This window comes from Lactuca serriola, chromosome 1, assembly GCF_051521515.1.
Source record: "Lactuca serriola cultivar US96UC23 chromosome 1, Lser_US96UC23_V15, whole genome shotgun sequence".
NCBI classification, from domain to species: Eukaryota; Viridiplantae; Streptophyta; class Magnoliopsida; order Asterales; family Asteraceae; genus Lactuca; species Lactuca serriola.
Window position 1 is genome coordinate 128389781 of NC_136408.1, and position 26345 is coordinate 128416125.

At 34.2% G+C, this 26345-nt stretch overlaps 1 protein-coding gene across 1 annotated transcript; it reads right to left on the minus strand.

Moving 5' to 3' along the window:
* Positions 1-10435: 10435 nt before the first annotated feature.
* Positions 10436-17769, minus strand: LOC145098551 (disease resistance protein RML1A-like). The gene is made up of 7 exons (XM_079036183.1): positions 16967-17769; positions 14752-15880; positions 14339-14662; positions 13332-14249; positions 12610-13240; positions 12013-12083; positions 10436-10775 (listed from the first exon to the last, which is right to left on the minus strand). The coding sequence occupies exons 1-7, from the start codon at positions 17536-17538 to the stop codon at positions 10743-10745; spliced, it is 3678 nt and encodes a 1225-aa protein (XP_078892309.1). The 5' UTR covers positions 17539-17769; the 3' UTR covers positions 10436-10742.
* Positions 17770-26345: the final 8576 nt, after the last annotated feature.

The window sequence follows — 26345 nt, forward strand, 5'->3', positions numbered from 1 at the left end:
AGGAAAGATCGGCGAGAGAGTATAAAGAACGAGAATGTTACAGTTTTGCTTATTTTGAATTTCTATTTTTATTTTAGGAAAAACTACAATAAATTCCCTACATATTGGCCTCATAATCGATTTAGTCCCTATATATTTTTATTCAATTAAGTCCCAAATACCGGTAATCGTATTCAATTTAATCCTTTGACCCGGTCAACAGGTCATCCAACTTTCAAAAATTACATTTTTGGCCCAGATTTCAAAATTTATTACAAATTTGATCCAAAATTTACACTTTTGGCCCGGATTTTAATTTTTTTTTACAAATTTGGTCCAAACTTTACCTTTTTGCCCAAATTTTAGAATTTTATTATGAATTCATCCTAATTTTAGTTTTTTTGCAACTTTTTTTTTCAAAAAATTGTTTCTAATATGTTTTTTCTTTATAAAATCATATTTATACCAAAAAAAATGTATTTTCACATAAAAATCTTATATTTTCTATATAAAACTTTTTTTAAAAAGTTTTTTGTATATGAAATATCTAGTTATAAAAATATGTATTTATTTAGTATATAAATATATATAAATTTGTTTTTATAAAAAAATGTACACACACCTATCACCTTTATATATATATATATATATATATATATATATATATATATATATATATATATATATATATATATATATATATATATATATATGCACACAAATAGGTGTGTATCTATATTTTTTTTATTAAATCGTGTTTGTATATGAAATATTTAGTTATAAAAAAACTTTCTTCAAAAAGTTTTTTGTATATGAAATATTTAGTTATAAAAATAAGTATTTATTAAGTATATAAATATATAGAAATCCGTTTTTATGAAAAAAAAAGTATACAAACACCTATTTTATCTATTTTTTTATAAAATCGTTTTTGTTTATATTTTTTTTTATAAAAACATGTTTGAATATTTTTTTTATATAATACGTGTTTGTATACATTTTATAAAATGTATACAAACACGATTTTATAAAATATATACAAACACGTATTATATAAAAACTTATTTAAACACGTTTTTATAAAATGTATACGAACACGTATTATATAAAAAATTATTCAAACACGTTTTTATAAAAAAAAAATATAAACAAACACGATTTTATAAAAAAAATATAGATACACACCTATTTGTGTGCATATATATATATATATATATATATATATATATATATATATATATATATATATATACATATAAAGGTGATAGGTGTGTATACATTTTTTTATAAAAACAAATTTATATATATTTATATACTAAATAAATACATATTTTTATAACTAGATATTTCATATACAAAAAACTTTTTAAAAAAAGTTTTATATAGAAAATATAAGATTTTTATGTGAAAATACATTTTTTTGGTATAAATATGATTTTATAAAGAAAAAACATATTAGAAACAATTTTTTGAAAAAAAAAAAGTTGCAAAAAAACTAAAATTAGGATGAATTCATAATAAAGTTCTAAAATTTGGGCAAAAAAGGTAAAGTTTGGACCAAATTTGTAAAAAAAAATTAAAATCCGGGCCAAAAGTGTAAATTTTGGACCAAATTTGTAATAAATTTTGAAATCTGGGCCAAAAATATAATTTTTGAAAGTTGGATGACCTGTTGACCGGGTCAAAGGATTAAATTGAATACGATTACCGGTATTTGGGACTTAATTGAATAAAAAAAATATATAGGGACTAAATCGATTATGAGGCCAATATGTAGGGACTTTATTGTAGTTTTCCCTTTATTTTATCCTGGAACTAAGACTAAATTACAGAAATAGTCCTCATGGTTTAGTAAATTTCTCAATTTGAGTTCAAGTTTCAAAAACAAGACACCACAAGTTTTTATACTTTCCTTTTCTTGCACAGGTCTTCCTTATGATTAACACTATTAATTTTTTATCTTAATTCCAATTTTTTTTGTGTGTTTACGTTTGTTATATATCCTTTTTTTCTCATCTTTTTAGAGAATACTGAAGATAGAAAATACAAAATATTATGTAAAAAAATATTCTTCACTAATGCAATATCACAACCGAAACGAAATGAAAATTTGTAAATCAAACATAGACTCATATCTTAATATCCATTCCAAATTCACTAAATCACAAAAATCATATGCAAATTCAAAAGCAAATTAAAACCTATAAATCGATTATTGTATGAACATCATCTTCATATTCGTTCAAGTTTAACAAACAAGAAACCACTAAGTCACATAAGAATATCAAGAACAACATATACAAAACTGAAGATCAAACCCACAACCACCACCTGAAAAAAAAAAATCTGTATTTAAGAATCAACATCCTTGCTACAACTTTTCGTGAATCTATCTTCAAGTGTCGTGGTTTTGAATGTCACCAAAACAAATGCAATTGGGGTCGGAACGCTGAACAAAAAATTATGTAATAGCAAAGCTCCATTGGTGTATATCACCATAACTAATTAGATGATGAAACACCAAATTTTAGTAGGTTCAGTTCATAGATACGTAGGCTTTACATAATAGTATATTTCAGATTTCGGATTTCCAAAGAAAGAAAGTGAAGGCGCTCATGAGGAGGGTGATTAGAAGTGAATGTTTGAAATTGAGGGTGTAACAACGTGAATTTTCAAAACAATTTTTCAGTTTTGCAAACATCAAAACCAACATTTAATATTCTGAAATCACATGTGTAACAAATGTCATTGTAACCAAATACATCCCATGATCATAAAACAGTTCCTTCGTCAGTGTGTACAAATCACGCCGGCGCCTTCCCCACGGTCCTCGCTAGTACCTGAAACACATAACATAACAACTGTAAGCATAAATGCTTAGTGAGTTCCCCAAAATACTACTTACGCACATACGCCTTTCCAGGCCCTGACCTTCCGGTCCATGTTTCTCACGGGACTTCCGTCCCGACTCGGTAAACCTTCCAGTCCTACCTGCATCAACCTTACGGTCCACATCACAACGCCTTCCGCCCCACAACATATTTGCCTTCTGGCCCATAACATAATGCCTTCCGGCCCATATCAAGCATATCATACATAGCACATATAAACGATTAACTTATCATATACAATGCATATAACTCATAACATATCCGACCTTCCGGTCACACAATAAAACCCTTCCAAGTATAGTATAGTGAGAAAACTCACCTCGTGGAAAGTCTAGAATATTGCGTACTCGTTATCTCTAAATCCCAACGAAGACTCAACCTCACCTAATCATAACGAATATCATTTTAATTAATATAGACCTCCACAACTAGACTTTACCCCCTTATCATCATTCCTCAGAGGGTAAAAGACCATTTTACCCTTCCTTGACTCAAAGTCCACATGTTGACCAAAACCCTAAAAGTCAACAAAAGTCAACATTTCAGTACGCGAGGCGTACAGCTTGATGTACGCGGGGCGTACATCGCCAACCCAAAAGTCAGGGTCTCCACCCAGTACGCTGTGCATACTGGGAGTTACGCCCTGCATAACCATCAGATCTAAACATTCTTCATTTCTGGTCTTAATCGGTTAAGCCATTACTTCAACTTCTAGATCCGACTTTATTTAAGCATCCTTACTCATAAAGTCGAAACCTTTAAGCCTTGGCATGGCTGTAAAGGCTCTTACACTCCTTAACACCTTTCCACTTCAACTCAAGGATCTAGATCTCATGCATGGCAAAACATTCATATCCAAGATTACATTTTTATGAATCTACAACTCAAATGGACCAGAAATATGATGGATCTAAGCTAATAGATACCACTTGCTCATAAAGTCTCCACCTTTGGGGCCAAAACCCTAGAAAATGGTCCATAAAGCATACCACAAGAACTACAAGTCAAGATCCGAACTTTTTACCTTAGAATGAAGCTCCAACCTTTGCTAAGCCTGGATCTACACTTGAACACCAACTTCTAGCCTTCCCAATGGACTCTTCTTCTCCTTTGCTACCTTGAAATGACACCACCAAGCTTAGAACACTCACAAATGGGCTAAGAACAAAGGAACACTCTCTTAGGGTTTCTTTCTGAGGGATGGTGGCTGAGGAGTCAAGCCATCTCATTCCTTTTATAGCCAACCACAGCAATTAGGGTTTTTGGGTCTGGACCGGTTACGCCCACCCGAGGGAGGACGCGTTTAAATGGAGCGTGCCTAACTTTTTATCGCTTCGATACTAACAACGAGATCTTCGATTCTCGTTTAGATCACTAAGGCTAAATATCGCTCTAACGTAAATTTCACTTTTTACATCATTCAGCGTTGCCGGTTCTGTCGCGAAATTTTGACAGGTCGTAACTTCTTCGTTATAACTCGGATTTCGGCATTCTTTATATCTTCGGAAACCTTGTTTCAACTACCACAACATTATCCAAAGATATCAAGTTTATTTTACACTTAAATTTTGACGCTTATTTTTATTCTTAATTAATCAAACCACATAATTAAGCAATTAAGCACAAAACACATAAGACTCAAATAATACACTTCTATTATTTCAAAACGGGTTAGAAAGGTTAACCTAGACTATTATATCATCATTAATGACAGGCCCAGAAACACAGGCGTTACAGCCGTGATCCGGGTATGAGAAGTTTTTGAGGCTATAAATGAGAAAGGTTTAGGCCCTTTTTTGATATGGATAAGGTAGGTTGTGTGATAAAAGAGTTCGGGTTGTGCTTTAGAGCCCAAGGGTATTGGTAAAGGCATTGGCTCGGTCTTTTAAGGATATTGGGTTTTGTTTGGAAAGTTTTAAGGCTATGGTGTGTCTTTAGAAGCATAGGGTTTCTCGCCACCTTACCATGGATATAAGGTTCGTTGGAAACGGACTTAAGATGAGGAAGTATGGCAATTTGAAATATTTGTCAAATTTGCCCCTTAATGGAAAAGAGTTACAAGTTGAGTCCCATGCGTGCATGGAGGAGGGCACGTGCTTGGGGTGAGTACGCCCAGCGTAATGATGAAAGTGCCAAACCCTAATTTTTAGGGTTTGGGCATTATTTAAACATCCTTATGAGCTCAAGGCTCTTTCATTTCCCAACCTCCTTTTTCTTTGAGCCTCATTTTGAACCCTAATATCCTTTGGTGATGCTTTCTTAAGCTTGGAGGTGATTTTGAAGGTCCTTAGTGTTATTTCAAGGAGGTGGATCTTGGTGATCAAGCTTGGTGTAGCCTTGGGGTTTTAGATCCATAATCTTCACTCTCTTGGGAAGATTCAGGAGGTAAAAAGTTCTTACCTTGACCTCTTATTATGCTAGTTTGAGTTTAGGGCAAGATTAAGAGTTTTATGGTGCAAATCATAGCATACATCAAGGATCCGACAGCACTAGAGTATGTTCCACGTACAATATAAGCCATATTAGTCTCAGTAGTAGGACTCAAACAGGATGATAACTTGAAATGAGCTGCAAAAGGTGTGTTGACAGGTTTTTCTTCATGCATATTGAAGCGTCTTAGGACTTTCTCAATGTAATTTTTCTGAGAAAGATGCTAGATCCTAGACTTCTTGTCACGAACAATTTCCATACCTAAAATATTTTTGGCAGCTCCTAAGTCCTTCATTTCAAGGCCAGCTTTCAACTGGTCTTTCAATTTCTGAATCTTCTTCATATCTTTCATTGTGATCAACATGTCATCCATGTATATGAGTAAGTAGATCATCGAACCATCATCACTATTTTTGTAATAAACGCAACTTTCATGGGTGAACCTCTTGAGTTTGTGACTGGTCATAAACGAATCAAACCTCTTATACCATTTTCTAAGAGGCTGCTTGAGGCCATAAAGAAATTTATTCAATTTGCACATGTAGTCCTCTTTGTAGGGAAATACAAAACCCTGAGGTTGTTGCATAAAAAACTCTTCCTCAAGCTCATCATTTAATAAAGCTGTAGTAACATCAAGTTGCTCTAATTCATAATCATTAGAAGCAACCAATCCCAACAATACACAGATAGAAATATGTTTAACAATTGGGGAATAAATGTTAGTGTAATCAATACTAGGAATCTGAATATAGCCTTTAGCTACTAACAGAGCTTTGTACCTTGGTTTCTCATTCGGGTTAACAGGTTCCTTGAGCTTATAGACCCCCTTGCATTTAACTGGTCTTTTGACTTTCAGAATATAAATGAAATACCTAGTACCATTTTTTTGCAAGGACTCTATCTCACTTTGCATTACAATCATCCAATCACTTATGTCTTTAGACTTAACAACCTCATCATAATTTGCAGGCTCCATTCCAGACTCAATATCATCAGCAACAATAAAGGCATAAGCAACAAAATCAGCTTCAACATACCTATGTGGACGTACAACTTCTCTTGTTGGTCTATCTCTTGCAATACATGTAGTAGTAGCTCATGGTAGTGAAGATGCTGACTCTTCAACAACAACGGGCTCATCAGACAAGGAAGACTCTTGATTTTCTACTGAACTTGGAACAGAAGTGGAAGGTGAAGTAGGAAGATCCACCTCCATTTGATTTTTCTCATTACTTGCTTCTGATGACTATATCTTTTGAAGAGTCTAAGATTGGTTGAATCATACCAAACTCATCAAAAGTAACATTTCTTGAGATAATGACTTTCTTCATATTAGAGCTCCATAAATGGAACCCTTTAACACCCGGATTGTACCCAAGAAAAACACATTTGATTGCTCTCGGTTCTATCTTCCCATTGTCAACTCGTGTATAAGTTGGACATCGAAAAGGTTTTAAATCTGTATAATTGGCAGGCATCCCAGACCATAACCCAAACTGAGTTTTCTTCTCAATTGCTCGTGACAGTGATTGGTTAATAAGATAGCAAGTAGTCGAGATGACCTCCGCCTAAAAGGACTTTGGCAATTTGGAATTAGAAAGCATACATCGGGCCTTAATGGTGCGATTCATCCTTTCGACTACACCATTTTGTTGAGGCGTATGGACTACTATGCGATGTCGAGTGATGCCTTCCTTTCGTTAATAGGCATTAAACTGTTAGAGCAAAACTCAAGTCCATTATCAGTATGAAGATACTTTGCCACCAATCCTAATAGCTTTTTGACTTGTACTTCCCAATTTCTGAAGGTAGAAAAAACGTCTCCCTTATGTTTCAAGACCAAATCTTAATATAGTTTATACTCCTATTTCAATATCTTTTTCTTCAAATTTGTCTGAATATGATTTTTAATGTGTTTTTCTAGAAATATACTTATTTTATAATTTTTTTTCTAACTTGTTTTTAGAAAAAAATTTAGTCGTATTTTTTTCGGAGAAATAGGTGAGGACCATTATTTTCTTGGTTTCCTTTCTTAATCATTCCCTTTCCATTGTTAAAAAAACTCAAGAAGAGGATGTTAGAAGTACTTTAAGATCACAATGAGGTCAGTTGCATCTTAACAACAAATACGTGAGTTGTTAACTGATATGTTTGTGGTAAATTCTCAAATCTACTAGCATTATTGTGCATTTATTCCTCAAAGTTCAAAACTTCATGTTTGTGATTAGCAACTAAAGAAACCCAATTGTCGTTATGGAGGCTGAGAAATTGGGTTGACATAGAGAAAATAGAAGTAACGACTACAGATTTCGTTGAATGAAGCAAATCATTTCAAGTGTAGTTGTAATAATCTCTAAATCAACAACAACTTAATATACATAATATAACTTATACAAATACACATGAAACTACACCAATTCACTAAGTCGCTATTTTTAATAGTCCCTTGCTCTCTAAGATATAGTTGGACACCTTAGGAGTTTAAGCCCTATAGGCTACTCTAAAATCTATGTGTTAGGAATAATGAGACCATCACACAAAACAAAGGGAAAGGGTAGTTAATCTTATCCCTCAAGTTGTCTATAGCTTGTCCCATGGAAGTTTTCAATAGGTCTAAATCCTCTTTGATCTTGTCCAAAGGAAAAGGTATTGTTAACTCAAGTTTTGACCTCACACTTTTATAACCCCACCTAGTATGAATGCACATATTCACCTAGAAAAACTTTTGCAAAACTTTAGTAGTATTTGGTTAACTAAAAAACTCTTAAAAATAACTTTTTATGAATGCAAAAAGAAATACATGTAATATAACAAATATCACACAAAGTTTTATAAAAAAAAATTCACTACAAGAACAAACGTATAAATTCAAAAGCATATTAGAAATATTCTTTCAATTATACCTTAATTTAGTTATTTCATTGAATAATACTTACCTCTATAAAGTTATTGGTCCACCTAAATAAGATCCAACTAACAATTACCATTTATTTAAAACTATTGGCCAACTAAATAGTTGATCAAGCCAATAGTTCCATACAGATATTCTTGTGATATGTTTAATATATTCCCACTATGATTAAAAATCAGTTAAATTATATTCATTTATATAATTTGTACATGGAACATATATTGAACATATATTATGGTAACCGACTTAGCCACCAATTTTGTAAGAATATATTTAGGAAAAATAACATTTATTAGTTAATTTAAAACTAAATAGACTTCATATTTTTGGTTAAAATTTTTAGAAAATCTTATCTTATAAACTTATAAATACTCAATGTTTTAAGATTACAATTCAATTGTTGTTAGCCCAATCCACGTATTGTTTACTTTAAAAACCTCTTTATTTAATCCAATAACTTAAGCCCAATAAAATATCTTTCGAAGCCTTTACTAATCTTTGAAAAGTGAATGTGAGCCCATTACCTCAATTAACAGAAGCCTTTACTTATTCTCATTGATTCCGATCTGTTCACGTCGGAGTTCTTACCGGAGAAGAGGAACCAGTACTTTGTTAATTCTACCAACACCGACGGAGATCGCTGGAGGGAAGTTGGAAAACAAATCATACACATCATCGATTTTCTCTCCCCTCTTGATCTTTTCCTTCTCTCCCTGGCTCTCCCTCTTTTTGCTTTTTGGGAATATCTGTCTTACTAGTTCTGTAGTGCTTCTTTGGCCACAGACTAGTAGGATGTGTAATCGGAATCAGACATGAGTGGATGTAAGATTAGTTCAGTGGAGACTCTACCATCTACATCTATAGAATAAATTGCCAAACGCATGACCCATTAACTGATATGATTGGGCATCTATGAGTCAAAATCCAACTCCTTTTTGTGTGTTCGAAACCAAAACAACACAAATTTTGTTTAGAAATAGGATCGCATAGAGCAAATAGAAGTAATTAGTATAGACTTGGTTCCATCAATAATGGGTTTATATGAGTGAAGCAAATCAGTTCAGTACTAAAAAAACATTCGAACTTTTGGCGCAGCTGATTGGGATTGATAATGCTAACAGACAGAGCGTCTAAGGGTTCAAAGGATGTATGACATTGCTATGCTAAGATATAGAGAAATGTGTTTTGATCTTATGAGGAAAACCACCTTTTGTTGTTTGTATGTGTGCTTGAGAAATTCAAATTGTATACCACAATCCAAATTGTTTGCTGAGCTGATTACAAATTTAGACCATTTCTAGGTCTTTGGTTTGTGGGCTATGAATACTTTTGGTATCATGGATTTAGTTGTTGTTTTGGTTGAGTATTCGTAAGTCATAAGTGTGGTATATTGTTGGCTACCTATCCAAAATGGTGGAGGGCGACTTGGTCATTTTGATTGTTATGAGTTTGACATTGCTAATAGTCAGTGTCGTGTATGATATATACGTGAGTGGAGTAGTAAACCGCTTCATAATACTCCCTTGAGAAATTAGAGTAGCCTTGTTGTTTTGGGTTCAGGTCTGTATGCGTCAAGTTGTATTGCCTACTTTTGTTTATTTATTTGTTATAGCATCCAATTATCATATCTCGATTTCAACATTTTACTTTCAAATTTGTTTCTTATTTAAGGCCATTATTGTTTAAAAAATCTATGACTTTTAGCATTGTACTTTCAAATTTTCCCGATTAGGACACTATACTTTGAAAGATCTACCCAATTAGAATAGTGAAAATTGCTTTGTATCTGAATGTTATTTCTATAATAGGGTAGATTTGGAAAGGTCAATGCTACAATAGGGAGAAATGAAAGTTGGATGTTGTAATAGACAAATCAATGAAAATATGTTGCTATTTCTTTCATTAAATCCACTTTTGTCCCATTGACATTTGTCCCCATGAATGGCATTAGTTTTTAATGTAGGGGCCACACAGGAGAGATGATAAATCTTTTTTTATCAGTGCTACAAAATATTGATTTACTCTAAGATTTTATACATATTGCTACAGCAACTGATATCAACTAAATATGACATGTTTGCTAAGTTCCATTTATATATGAAAATTATAATATGGAACTTTTTAACCGATGATAAATGTTATATGAAATCCAAGTATTCTAAAAGAAAGTTAAAGTTGAGTAATTATAGAAGGAAACGGAAAAATGTGCAACAAGAAAGGCTTGTGTGTTATATGAACTTTATAAAATTGAGTAATTATACAAGGAAATGATAAAATGTTCCAATGACAATCCCTTGTTGACTATCAATTTGAAAAAAAGGAAACAAGAGAACAAAAAGTTGTATAATAAAATAGAATCAACAAGCATAACCGACAACATATGTTGTAACCACATTATGAAATTGGGGGCTTTTATAACCAAAAGAGCATTAAGGAAATGGACAAAGTTGTGGGTAAAGAATTGACTTTCCCAGTAATATCACTTAGAATTTCACCTTACAGAATTAAGACAGTAATTCAGCCTCTCCTTCTCAAGCATTTTCATGTGAAGGACCCCCCTCACCCTATCAATAAAGGAAAAATAGGAAAATTATAAAATTGCACAAAGACTCCTTAAAAACAAGTACTATGCTTAAACAGTTCCTTATTGTTTTCCAGAGTGTGGTAATCTGTTATCAACATGGAAGACCCATAAACATGTATTATAGATTATGCATGGAATGGTGAGAACTCGACCCTAGTGACTTTCACACATTATGGCAATACAATACAACAAGCTCTCTTTAAGTTTGTTTGTACATATATGTGAATCAGCTAACAAGACTACAAGGCCTAAACGAATACAACAGTTGTAAAGCATCAGCTGCAGAGTCTTTAACTGAAACCATTGACTTGTATAGTGTGCTTGTTAGAAAGTTAAAAAGACTTGACGTGAAAAAAGATAAATATTAAATTTATCAATACAGGGAGAAGTAGCATAACACTAAAAGTTGATTGTTCAAAGTCCAATACAATGTGGCGGACCATTGCCATTGTTTAGAGGGAATTCAATGATTGCAATCCAAAAACAAAAAAAAAAGAGTGGTGAAGCATTGATCATATTATTTCTAGAAATATCAAGAAGTTGAGACCAATGAGAAAGTACATATGGGACAAATGTGGTGGAGAAATATCAACAGAAGTGGCGATCATCTGATGTGGACTCTAATAAACAAGCCTACTTCTTCCTTAGGGTCGCTAATCAGATATCAACAACACATCAAAGTATCAACTATTTGATTTTTCCAACTATAATATTTCTTTAAATGAAGTCAAAAAGCATCTTGAAAATGTTGCCTCTAAACAAGTAAAGAAATCAATTCAAATTGAAAAAGTGGAGGAAAATGAAATGGATGTAAATGAATTGGTGGAAGTTCAGAATGAGGAGGAGGCCCTTAAGGTAAAGACTAAGACTGTAGTAAAGAAGTACAATAGAGGCTTAAGGGGAAGAGAGAACTGAATTAAATAAAAACCAAAAGACCTTCATAACAACCAATAACACTTCCCCCAACTATGTTTTGGCATTGTCTTTTTCAAGCAAGCATCCATTGCAAGGTTATAACTCCTTTTATTTTGTTACATCCTAAACCAATCAAAGATATTATACATATATAACAAATTTCATTATAAAAAAAATAGCTTTAAAGTTTAATTTGAAAATAGTGTTTGTGGATGATGACTTGTGGTATAGAACACATGTTTAATTTCTTAAACACTATATTCATGTGATGGGAGAAAGGTTTGGGTGTTAAAAATCTATACCTCACATGGACGACCAAGTATGTGAAGCTTCCTGGGGGATAAAGCTCTAAACCAACACTTTTCCTTTTGTGCTGAAAACAGATAAAAAGTTATGTGTTAATTATCTACCTTTCACAAACATCCACTTGGACAAAGTAGTTTGTATTGGGTCCTGATATATTTATGTGATCCAACATATCAAGACTTAATAATCAATTATCATAGACCTCTTCAGACGGATCACTACTTGGGTCGATTCATTTAAATGTTACAAGTAGAAATTATATTTTAAATATTTTATAAAAATAAACACTTATATTTGAGGTCAATAAAATCAATGATAAATGCCTTGCAGAAAAAGCAGCTCGTTGTGTAGGATGTATCAAGACTTAATATATTTAATTAATGATAAATGGGTTAACAAAGTCCTGTTCAAAACGGATCATTACATGGGTCGATTCAATTAAAAGTTAGAAGTAGAAATTGTGTTTTCATATTTTATAAATACAAACTCTTATAGTAGAGGTCAATAAAATCAATCATAAATGGGTTATATGAAACATTTATTTATCTACCAAAAATAGATGGATCATTGTACATCTATTAAAGATGTTATACCTTGATAACCGGGTCCGTCTGGAATGAGTTTACGATGATAGGGATATAAGTAAATGGCATTATTAAAAAATCTCTCATTGTTTAAGAGGTATTGTCCTGTTGTTGTTTGAAAAGGAGAGAGATCTCCACCAATTATGTGATTCCATGACTTGTAATAACCCAATGCATCTTCTTCTTCTTCTTCCTTTTCTTCTCCTTCATCAAACACAAGACTCACCCCACACTCCTTTGTAAGTTCATTACGCCGATCTGTAACAGTAATAGTAACATGGTCACCAGCCTCCATCTCATTCATCCCAAACATCCAATAACTTAATATCACCCAACAACACTTTCCACCTACTATAAATCTGTCGCTGTAACGTTCGTATATCCATGTGCGATTCTTTGTTATATTACTAATTCTCATCATTGGCCTAAAGGGGAAGGGGAAATGAAAACCTACAGACGGAGAGCTCTCATCCAAACCTCGCCATCTCTGTAGAGAGCAGAAGTTGAGTCCTGTAAGGAGGTTGTTTGGAGATGATGGGATGGTAAATGATATTGATGAGCCCATGCTTCTATGCCTAAACCAACTTGGCATCTCCTCCGCCTCATACCTTGTGCTGAATATTCCAAATTCATAATACATCTGCCAAATACAATCATCTTAATTAATCACCATAACAATTATATTATACGTACTCACAGAAGGGAAGACAGTTAAGTTAACTAGACAAAACCTGGATTTCAGATTCTGAAGAATTACTTCCCACGCGCCTTTTGTTAAGGAAGTCTAAATTACTCCAGCCCAAGCTATGTAATACCTTTTCCTTGACAGTCACCATTGATTGGATTTTAACCATGCCTTCAATTTCGCGTGTCCCAAGGAGGCAATTTACCCCAGATGTGCAGTTAAACCAGTTTAGTGATAACTGGAGTGGGTACATTTCTGGTTCAAATACAACTTTTTCTACACTATACTCATCATAACGATTAAAAAACAACTTTCTTAGTGTACGTGGAGGATACTCGACTGACCTTAATTTTTTACACTTCCCCATACTAAGTATCTCAAGTCGAGGAAGGGTTCTCACACAAATGGGCATGTGATTGATAGGATTGCCATCTAAATATAATTCTTTTAACAACGATAGGCAACTCAAGTCCATGGGAAAGGATTCATTGGACAAATTGTTATTTTCAAGTGATAACCTTACTAAAGACCTCGGTAAAGACATTGAAAAGGACTTCAAATCACATGGTATAGCGTCCACAAGGGCAGAGAAAGAGGTTCTTCTGTTTAAGCCAATGTTGTTAACTGTGCACATTTTCAGTAAATCCTTATCCATATTCTTGATTCGAGATTCACCAAGATTGCAACCATCTAACAACATTGTTCTAACATTTTTTAGCGTCCCTATATTTCCTGGAAGTTTTTCAAGCTTCTTGCAATAGCTCAGATCGATGAGGACGAGTTCAACACATTGCCCAATTGATTCACAAACATCAAGCAAACCAATGCAATTTCTAAGTATTAACCTCTCAAGCACAGGGAGTTGGTCAAAGTCGCCAACACTAAGAAGTTGTTTGCAGAAACTTAAATTAAGAATCTTCAATGAACCAAACAACCTTTTATCTTTTAAGCACGATCCATCGAACTACAAAAATGGAAATAAGTTAGTATAAGTTAATATAGTATTCAATTTCATCAACTCACATGCATGAATAAAAATGAAGATAATTTTACCTTTTGCCTCTTCTCAAGTCGTTTTGGATTATTATAACAACCAACAAATGATTCAATATTGCTATATGACATGTCAAGAGCAACCACATTCTGCATAGGTAAGTCTAAAGGTATAGACTTTAAACGAAACCCATGCATACACAACCATCTTATTTCTTCTGGAAAGTTGTCATAAGAACCATTCATGTACACATAATTGATTTGTAGTAGCATCAAGTTATACATTTTACGTAATGCCTCTGTTTTCAGCTCATATGATGCTCCCAACTTCTCTTTCTCAAGCATGCGCATGTCAAGGGCAAGGCCTAGAAGATTTCCCTTACCCTAAGAAGAAACAAAATGCAAATAAACAAATTAGGCAATACAAAATACTTTGGACATGCACTCTACTAAAAGCATACATGTCCTCTTACCGTTTTTTGTTTCAACACTTTGAATGACTCCTTGTGACACCATATTCGACTTCGCTTCCATGGTTTGTCAGGTGATTCTTGACATACTTCGAATCTTCCCATATCTTGAACTAACTGATGCATCTTCAACTCATTATTCCATTCAATACTAAGAAGACATCTGTTAATTAGATTCGTGATTCCGGATGTTGTATTTATATCACATGCCTCTAATATTGTTTCGCTAAGATCTCTATCTATTCCAACAAAAAAACAAGCAATATGCTTAAACAAGTCCTTATCATTTTTGGATGGCAAAGAGTTGAAGCTCATTCTCAAGACATTATTTATACAATCATTTGTTTCTTTCTTTAGCCCTTCCATGCACCCTTCCCAATACGCCACACCCCGATTATGAAGAAGCTTGCCCAAAACTTCAAGAGCCAATGGATGTCCTTGACAGTACTTCACAAGCTTATTCGACACCTCTTCATAACCTTCCTTGGGATGGTCACACATGAATGCATGGGAATACAAAAGTCGTTGTGATTCATTCTCATCTAAGCCTTCAAGGAAGTGTTCTACACATTTGGCTTTACTGTTTGTTTTGAATAGTGCACAACTCTCTGTCAAGCATCTGTCCTTTGTTGTTATTATAACTTTGCTTCCGGGATGAAAACCTTTGCTCCCAAGTAATGCATCCAACTGATCAATACTATTGATATCATCAAGAACAAGAAACACCCTTTTACTAGCTACTGCATTCTCTATCATTAATGTGTATTTTGAAGCATCATAAACTCGAATTGAACTTGTTTTTGAAATCTCACAGTATAGTTGTTTTTGTATATCAAGCAACCCGTTATAATTTCCATCACATCTCCTAGTGATATCTCCAATATAGCTACTTTTGTTGAATTCACGCCAATATAGCCCATAGACATGTTTTGCTAAAGATGTCTTCCCGATACCGCCTATACCTGAGATAGTGAGTATGTCTGCCATTAGTGAGGATCCATCTTTCAACCATGAAGTGACAAGGTTAATATGATAGTCCATCCCAATAAATAGAGGTTGAGCACTTCTTAACGGTACATGTAATCTATGGTGGATGTCCTTCACAATTTCTTCAATAAACTCTGTCTCAAACCTGAAACTTGATTTAATAAGAATTTACAAAACACAATCGACAAATGAGAAAGCTAACAGACCAGATTTGGAGATTTAATTTATCCAAAGATTCAAATCCAACTTATATAATAGTTAGTAATTTTAATAAGTTCTTCACATCAAAACCATATTGTGTCTGCACTTAACCATATAAGTATCTAACGTGTAAGGTCGTAAATATATGTATAATAAGGCTAAAGCTACCAATGTAATAAAAGATTTCACTAATGGCCACCTAACTTGATAAGGATCCGAGCCCACTTCCACCAGACACACCTGAGCCATATTTTGGATAATCCCAATAAGCCTAAGCCTTGGATAGTCCACAGAAAGAAAAGATACAAGAAATGACACATGCAGGGCGAAGAATGGAGAAGGTCGTTATGTATGAAGATAGAAAGAGGAGGATATTATTTAGTGAGATTTTGCATAATGTCAGCTCTCTAGAATTTTTCTTGGAGAATTATTGTTCATCGGCTTCAAGCTCGGGCAGGAGGAATTCACATATTGAATCTCCTTTCTGATTGTTTTGAATCATTTGCTTTCAACTAATACATATATCTCTCTTTTCTAATTCATTTACTGTTACATATGTTTTGAGTTAAGAATTTCAGATATAGAACTCTACCATAACATCACTATGTTTCTATAAAACTATCAATGAGGTGCGTCTGAAAAAGCGCCAGTTATGGTATTGTATATTAAATAGTAGACAGATAGAAAAAGGTTCAAATTGATTTTTAACAAAAGCATATAAAAATAAATGAAATGGTTTATCCAACTTGACTAACCTATGATAAAAATACTAAATGCAGAGCAAATGTGAAAAAACTACCAGCATGTTTACTTTATTGTGTCTAAATGAACTGATTTATGAGATAACATAATTGAAAACATAGATTCAACTTTGTGCATCTTCTTGGTCTTAATACATCAAATATATATGTCTATTTAATGATATTAAAGAAACTTATTGAAATGCATGGGGCGAAGATGATATCAACATTTCATGCGTTAATTAAACAATATTAAAGGCTTATGAAGAAATGGGTAAGAAAGTAATTACCTTCCATTGATGTCATTTCCTTTTAAATTAGCAAGTTCTTTAAGTGCTTTATTCCACCTGTCCATCTTTTGAGCCCATTGTTTTCTTTTATTTTCATCTGTCTCGTTATCCATTTTCTGTTTATGCTTAGACATTGCATCTCCAAAGCTACTTTGTTGCTTCCTGACATGGGTGGGCTCCACATGATAAAATATGGGGATGATAATATGGTCTAATGTCATACGCTGCTCAAGGATCAGCACCAATTCATCAAGGCACCATGTTGAAGAAGTGTAGTTCTTAGAAAACACAATAATAGAAGCCCGAGATGCCTTAATTGCACTCTCCAATTCCGGTTTCAGATCTTCCCCTGTTTCAATCTCTTCATCATCCAAGAAGGTGGTGATATTGGCATCTATAAGGGCCTTATGAAGGTGATCAGTGAAACTATGACGAGTGTCAACACCTCTAAAACTTAAAAATACATCATATCTATAACCATCAGTTGATGAAGTAGGACAACAAGTTGATGGACTATGGCCATGAGTTGATGAAGATGAAGATTCTTCTGGATGTTCAGATAGAACAACCATTATGAGTTATGTGTTGATGACCCTTCCCACGATTCTTTGTATTTAATTCACGTTTTGCTTATATGTGGATGTATCTCATTCCTCCACATGCTATCAATTACCTCTTGTTTCTCCTTAAAACCCCAAGGCTTGCTTTCCTCACTTATGCCTTGATGTCAGGATCCCATACACAATACCATTGAGTTCTTCAAAAAAACACTGAAATGATTATAATACAATACGTAGTCATCTCCAAATTAAAATGCTCTGGAAATGTTTAGAACTCGTTATACGAACTGTAATTGTGTTAATATGCCAATTTTTATTTCTAATCTTTGGGTTTGAAATTAATTTTGGAGCTATATAGCGCATAGATGTGTGTGTATATGTGAGTTTTTAAAATTTTATTTTATTTTTTTTATTCAAAGGCCATTTTATAGCTTAATGAGTGATGAAGTCAGTTACTTTGTGTGAAAAGGACGCTGCTGAAAATTCTCTAACTAAATTGGTTAACTTGTTTTTCCGGCTAAGTTGGGTGCGAGAAAATAACAGACCAATTTATTCATTAAACCTACAAACCCTCTTTTTTTATTTGATTAACCCACATAAACATCCCTATTGTTGTCTAAGTAAAATCCATTTAAATTTTAGTCGAGTAATCGTTAAACATATCAACACAAGATATGATTCTTGAAACAACTAAAAGAGCCAATAATACCTTCCATGAAAGAAATTATTACAGTACATATAGAAAATTTCAAGCTTTCATTAGATATCAGCAAACATTTGAAAGATCTAATAAAAAAATAAAATAAGTTGATTGACATGGTTGTTAGTAGATCCCCAAAAATGGCGTCAACAATCTTTTCAAATTTGAATTTCTCTATCAGTAGATCTGGTTTCAGCATACATCTAAAGGATTTCGACTAACATTCACAGGCTTATTCGTTCCAAATAACATGTATTTGAAACCAACGGGTTCAATTTCAAACTCTATACTAGATGTACCTTCAAAGGTAAATGCACTTTATATACATGATCCTTAATGGTGAGCTTGTTTACCGTAATTCAAAAAGAATCAAATGGAAAGAAACTCTGATTATAAATTTGGAAAATATAAAGGAACTGAGGAAACAATTTTCGCAGATTGAAGAATTTCCCAAGGATTAACGATAAAATTGGTCATGAAAGTTTTGGATTTGTCACCAATTAGTCCTGGAATTTCAAACCACGCAAGATTGAACCCTAAAGTTTTGCAATGTATCGATTTAGCCACTAGGATGGGCTGTATCAGGTTTCCCAGTTGCCTATTGTTCAAAACGATCTAAGTTAGACCCTCAAAAATCAAAATTTTATTATTTTTATTATTGTTACTATTATGATTATTATTAGTATTGGTATCATCGTCTAGTTATAGGCCTAGGGGTGAGCAAAAACAGAAACCGAAAAAACCAAAAACAGAACCAATCGAATTTTGTTGAAATCACAAACACAATCCATGGGAATTGGGAAACATTATAAACTAAATATTTTTTCTTTATTTCAAACATAATTTTGCTTTATTCACTAGCCTTTTAGCCATTCTATAGCTTAAAATGTATTTTTAATAATTGCAAACTCAGAAAGTTATAATCATATAACAATATAAAATCAAAAGTAAATGTATTAAGCTCTAAAGGAGTGTCCACTATGTGGGACCATTGTTTGAACGACAGGTTCAAAAAGTTTACATTTGTTTGTGTAACATCAAGAAAATGAAGAGAGAGTAGTTAGATTTTACTCACCTAAACAGAAACAAAGATAGATTAGTGTACCCTATTCTGATTACCATATTTAATGAAAGAATTGAAGTTGATGGAGTGTACCATATGACTCAAAATAAAAGTTCTCTATGTGTATCCATCAATCAAGGATAAAACACTTCAAGATTCTAGTCCTCACTTGTGTTACTTCTTAAGCCTTAAAGAACTTATATTAAATAAATGTTAAAAGGAAAAGCACATTAAGCACTCAATTCTACACTATGAAGTTATTGCGGTCAAAAATATAATAGCAGTCACTAGCCGCTATTTAAAATCACGGTTTTCGCGGTGGTATAGTTTTTTTATATTATGTAGAATTCATATTTTGTACAATATTAATCAGTTAATCATACTTCAAAATTTAATCTAATCCAGTTAGTTAATCAGACTTCAGAGACTCTGATTGCCAATATCACGGTTAATCATACTTTAACATGATTAACAAGAAAATATAAGCAATACTTAACATGTTAATTATACTTCAACACAATCACAGTTAGCAAATAAAATGATTAAGCAATTTGACAGTTAATCGTAATCTAACTTCAAGTCTTCAACACAATTAACACGACAACACATACATTATTTCAATGGAAGTGGTCAAATACCCAAAACCTAAGAAATTTTTTGGTTTGGGCTAAGAAAAAAATATTTAATGGAACAACACAAAAAAATGTTTTCTTTATGTAATATAGCCTAAAAATGGAATATATTCGAATAACGGTTGTAGCGCCAATATAACGGTGATCATAATCGCAGTAAGTCGTGGTGCTAATAGTACCACCACAATTCTAAACTGCTATTTGGTAAATAGCGTTCCAACACCTCCATGAAATGCTATAGCGTCGCTATAACACGATATTAACTTCCCAGATTCTACATTACACAATGCAAGAGAGGAGTGAGAAAGAACACCTACTGTTCATAGATTTTAGAGAGAAGAGTAGGAAGAATAAGTAGCTCAAAAGTTTTGGAATTCTTTTCTTTATATACTTACACATATGCACCATGGACCATACCGGTAATTAAAAAAAGCATGTCATCTTTTGACAAGCATGGGATGAAAGAGGAAAGACAACACTCAAATTGTCCCACCCCTTGCATGCTCACGACAATAATGGAGGAGATGGGATGTTTCTGTGTGTTCTACTCCATCTTAACTAGTAGCATGTGCATCCTTTTAATATATAAACTAACTTTATATAAATGGACTTCATTAGGTCCAAAAAGATATACACAACATATATACTAATACAAATGAGTTACTAGTTGTTTTTCTCTCTTGAAAATATTATTTACATAAATAATAATTTTCTAATTACATACAAGTGTTAATAATATTTATAAGTAACCAAATTCTAATAAATAATCAATAAGTGATAACTTCCTATTAGGTGTGACTATGTTATTAGCAAATATCATTCTATAATGATTCTTGTGCATATAGATCTTTCAATCTCCCATTTGTACATGTCTCATCATAGATTGATATAGACAATGGTGAACATCTTACAACATTTCACTGCATCCAATACAGGAGGAAAATTCCATTCATTAACATTTAATTCCCAAAAGGTCAAAGTTACAATTGATGAACCCCAAAACTACCATTGCTACCTCCATACTCCAATCACATTCTCAGGCCACCATCAGCGGACCAAATTTCTGCCTCTCATCTCTGCCGCCCCTGTACTTTTGTATTTTCGACAACACCCAATTCACAACCTCTCATCTCCTCAACCCCTCTCTTTTTCCTTCTCTTGTATCTTTCTCCCTCGGAAATTCAAGGCTCGACAAAAACCATATCAAGAATATTTGAAATAGAGCTAGTGATTGAGGACAGATCTGAGTAGACCAAGAAGGAGGTAGAAGTGGCAATGAGGTTCAATAGCAGCAAAGTGTAAATCAAAGGTCCGGAAATTGTGGGCGGCGGCGGTCGAACCATATGATATGAGTCGTCTCGGGATATGGTCTAAGGTGTATCACAGAAGAGGGAAGAAAGTTGCAGGGGGTGTTTAGTCAATTTCAGATTTATATTTTTAATTTATGTTAATAATTATTTAGTTGGATATTATTGAGTTATTTTAGGAACCCTAGTTTTCGGCTAGGGTAGGGTTATAAGGGGGCATTGACGGCTGGAAGGGGGGGGGGCAGAGAATTTTTCCTTGTTTTCTTGTTTTCATGTGGAGACTCCTGAATCTCGAACTCAGGCCTTTTGAATTTCATGCAAGCATTAAGTTACTGTTGAATTTTACTTTGGTTTCTTCTTAATTCTTCCCTGTTCTTATCAAATTGGTATCAGAGCACTTTTCTGGAGTATTGTTTACCTTGTTTACTGTTCATCGAAACACTGTTCACATCGTTTTACTGTTCACATCGTTTTACTGTTCACGTTCCTGCACGATGCCGAAACCCGACATCAGATCTGATACCGCTGCCCGAAATTTGAATAAAGATTCAGTCTTTTAAGAGAGTTCATCATGGGATCGGATAGAGAAGATGTAGGAGGAATTAACAGAGATCAGGACTGAATCAGAAAATGCGCCAAACCTTAGCTGATCAGTGCCATGCAGAAGTTATGGCACTCCTGATTAAGGTGGCCCAACCTGCCAACCAACCGCCGCCCACCACCGCTACAGAACCGCCGCCTGTCACGCAGCTGCCGCCAATCATCCAATCATTCCACCACCCATCACCATAGGCCGATCGATTATCCAATCGTTGCCACCCCGAACTTTTCGATGTCACCTCCAAATCACAAACGCCGAGGATGGCCACAAACCCCTATCATCTACACTCAACCGCCCTTGACCATGCCATCACTTCAATACGACGAACATGGGTATCCGGTTCCGCCACACAACATGCGTCTAGACTTCGGGTCAAGCAACACCAAATACCGAGCATATACGGGGGAAGGCTGGGGAACCGAGGAACAGTCGGCTACACAACCCGTTCGAATGGGACCAAGCTTTGGGTCTAACCTAGGACATGGAGGGGGATGGGTCCCAAACATGGATTACATATTGAAAAAACTCAAGATGCTGATGTTTTAAGGGGAAGATGTTTATGGATGGGTTTACAAAGCGGAACGTTTCTTTGATATGCAAGGGTTGACAATGTCGGGTGAGAGACTATGTGTAGCGGCCCTATGTTTGGAAGGGCCGACACCGGCATGGTATAGATGGAGTGACACCCGGATGTCTTTCCGGTATTGGGAAGATTTAAAGAATAGGTTGTTGGAACGTTTCCAGACATCATAGGAGGGTAGTTTGCAAGAACAATTTTTGGACATACAACAGATAGGATCGGCCCGTGAATACGTGGGGTGTTTTGAAGAGATGGTTGCACAACTGGAGGGCATCCAGGAGTCAATTTTGGAGGGGACTTTCATCAAGGGGTTGAAACCGGACTTGTGCAAGTCGGTTCAGATCTTGCAACCACATGGATTGGGATAGGTGATGAAAATGGCACTTGTGGTAGATGAGAACGGAATTGGAACAATCATAGGGTCAGACAATGGAACACTACTGGAAAATAGGTAATACAGTACACCCTCATCTAATACGGTTGTAATGGAAACCGTATTATAAAAGGCTAACTTAATCTAATACACACAAATGAAGAAATCCAATACGGTTAATTAGGTGTACTAGAATATTTAACAAAACACTGGATGTTCATTTGACGCAACATCAAAATTGAATTGACCGTTCATTTGTATTTTTCCCATTTTGCCCCTGTAGATCGCCTTCACTCTTTTCTGGTCAAGTGGCTTACTTATCAAAGCATCGATGAACAACATCAACCGCGAAATTGATCACACTCTCTCTCACACACACACATACACTCTCTCGATCGATCAATCGATCGACATACTTCGTCACCTCTCTTCACTGGCGAGCACATCTTCAAAACTCGTCGTCAATCCAGCTAATTCAGTGTCTCTTCATCGTGGATTCAAAAAATTGATTTTAGATTCGTGTACCTTCACCGCCGATTCAAAATTGATTTCAGATTTAAATCCGTCGAGTCTTTAGTATTGAACAACCAGGTATTCTTTCTAATCAGTTGTTTAATTAATGTCACAATACATTAGCAATTGATAGAGTTAATTATGTGTTCAAACTGTTCATTCTATTGCATATTTGGTCATTTGATTTCCGTTTATTGGAGTACATTGAGAATTGTATATGCATGAAACTTACGTTTCTTCATCTGGTTCGTTCTTTGCAGCTCAAGTTCCTCACCCTCATCTCCAGCCTTCATCGGAGAACCTTCCGTAACTATTTCCCATGGCGACTGCTTCATCTCTGCACATTTTAATAACGACTCCGATCTCCTCAGCTTCAAATCCCCTCTCCTTTAGCAACATTTCTTAAATTGGATTTTCTGAGAGAAAGAAGGTGTTCATTCTTAACTTTGTTCCTAATTTTTTGATTTTCTTAGCATCATTTTACAAGACCAGTTGAAAATTTTGGGTTTTAGCTACATGTTTTCACTATGGTTTGAATATAACCTGTCTTTTTATAAATTGAAATAATTAACTAAAACAAACAAACTGATGCAAAACCGAGATTGGTATGAATCTACGTATTTGCCAGATAATAATAATTGATTATATTGATTACGAACGAGAGTATTCGCATTCTAATGATTTTCAATGGATAATGAGATTGGTGTTACATCTGCCACTAACTTTGATATCCTTATCCGGTTTGATTAATGTTAAAATTGTTAAAATGAAGATTGTTGTTGGTAATGTGGTATAGACCCCTTGGAATTAACTTTGTTTATCTTAGTGCATAACTAAAATTTGACTGTTGATTTCAACATTCTAGAACTGAATGATGGCTATGGTTTCTTGAATAGTGCAAGAGCATCCAAAATAATCAGAGTTTTATTCATAGAATCATGTGTTCATCAAAAGAGCCACCAGCAGAAACAGGGCTCACATCAAAAGCATTTGAATCATTAACAATTGGGTCAACCACCATCATAGTGGAAGCTCCTAAAATGTTGAAGACAACAACTTCTTTGCCTTGTCCCAGAGTTAATTCTGGTTTTGTTAAAGCCGATGTTGTTGGCAGGTAAATTTTTTACCGAACATCTATAACAAGAGAACTTTTTGGTGGAATTTTTTCATTATAAAACTTTAAATGAAAAAGCTCCTTTTATCTCCACAATAGAAATGTTATTTTAGTTTGTTATTTGTGGGGCCCTTGTATATGTTGTCTATATACAATTGGTTGAAAACCCATGGATCCACCAAATCATTGAAAGCTTGTTAATTAACAAGCTCTTTGAAAAAGATCATCCAATAACTTCTTCAATTTTTTTTTTTTTTTGACATGAAAAAGCTCTTATTGTGATGTTCTTATTAACTAGTTATTTGGTTTCATTTAATACATGTTTTTAGTAAATATCATATATGCTTAATAAATTTGGAACCAGTTAAAAGGGTGAAGGCTATCTTTAATTAATATACACTAACAGAGACAATGGTGTGTTTAAAGAGAAATTTATTAATTTCATGAACAAAAGTTGATCTATGTTATAGCAAAATTTTTTGAAGGTTTTGTTCAAAGTAAACAACTGATTTTGATATTTCCATTTCTACACTGTACTTCAGAGTATTACTTTGATGGAGGATCATAGACACATCCCCAAGATTATAGTTTTTGATTAAAGTAAAAAACTAAGAATACACATTTGATATATAAGAAATAAGGAATATTATCACCATAACTATAGCATGCCACCGATGTTATCTTGTTTGATGCACCTTGTGTGCAAGATTTTATTAAGGCATTGTATTTTTTTTCCGAATTTACCATTTATAACATCGTGCTTTCAATTTTTCTTTTTGTTTTCTAGACATTATTCTTTGAAAATTTTATCAACTACTTTGTAATTTGTAGAGATTAATCCTTCGGTCACAACTCACACGAGAGGGACAATGAGTTTTTGACATCATTATAAATGGTAATAACATGTTTCAAGAGATTGATATTGTCAAAATGAGTGGAGATATTAATAGTGATCTTGTGCTAACAGTCCATGTTAGCCGGAGGAGTTTGACATTAATTTTGCAGCTTGTAAAAGGTAGTCATACAAGTCATACCATAATCAGTGCCATAGAGACCATAGAGATCTTTGAAATTGTTAGAGCTGAGGCCAATACTTCAATTGATGAAGGTACTTTTAAAACATTTGTTGGAATTTAAAGCTTTAATAAGTATTCTTATGAAGTAAAAATTCTTTATTTATGTTGTAGTAAAAGCTTTGAAGAAATTGAAGAGTTGTTTTCAGTTGGAATAGCGATCCATGTGTTCCACAGCAGCATCCATGGAGTGGAATTGGGTGATGAATAAGGCTGGAATGCACAACCGGAATGGGTTGCAATCAGGAATGGGAGATGTGACATCAAGTACGGTTGTTTATGGTGTATTAGATGCTAATATATGGTGTATTAGATTCTTTTATGCGATGGTTGTAAAAAGTAGATTGGATACATATAAAGTACGGTTAAATATCCGTACTCTATTAGGCGTGTAATCTAATACACCCTTCTATTAATACGGGCTTAAACTATGTACTATATTCATATTTTTAACCGTAGTATATTACGCTTTTTCTAGTAGTGGAAGTACAAAAGTCAATGTGAACCGCCCGCTGGGCACAGTTAAGACCACAGCAACAGGAGCATTGGCAACCCGCAACCCCTTCCGTCAAATGACCGACACGGAATTTGCAGACAAGAAAGCCAAAGGGTTATGTTTTCGCTACGACGGGAAGTTCGGTCCTGGTCATCGCTGCCCAGAGAAAACCCTTCAAGTGTTGTTGGTGGGTGATGAAGAAGGGGAAGAAGTTGTTGGTGGGTAATGAAAAGGGGAAAAAGAGGAAGATGAAGAGACAGGGAGAACATGCACACTTAGACATGATGGCGGTATCTGCTAGTTCGGTCGCCGGATTGACCATGAAGCTACGGGGTACCATCGGACAACGAGAGGTAGTGTTACTCAT

Coding starts and splice junctions, on each gene's coding strand:
- LOC145098551 (XM_079036183.1), bottom strand. CDS start 17,538: ATGGTTGTTCTATCTGAACATCCAGAAGAATCTTCATCTTCATCAACT. Junction 14,663..14,751: donor AAGTGTTGAAACAAAAAACG/GTAAGAGGACAT, acceptor GTTTCTTCTTAG/GGTAAGGGAAATCTTCTAGG. Junction 12,084..12,609: donor AGACGGACCCGGTTATCAAG/GTATAACATCTT, acceptor ATCTGTTTTCAG/CACAAAAGGAAAAGTGTTGG.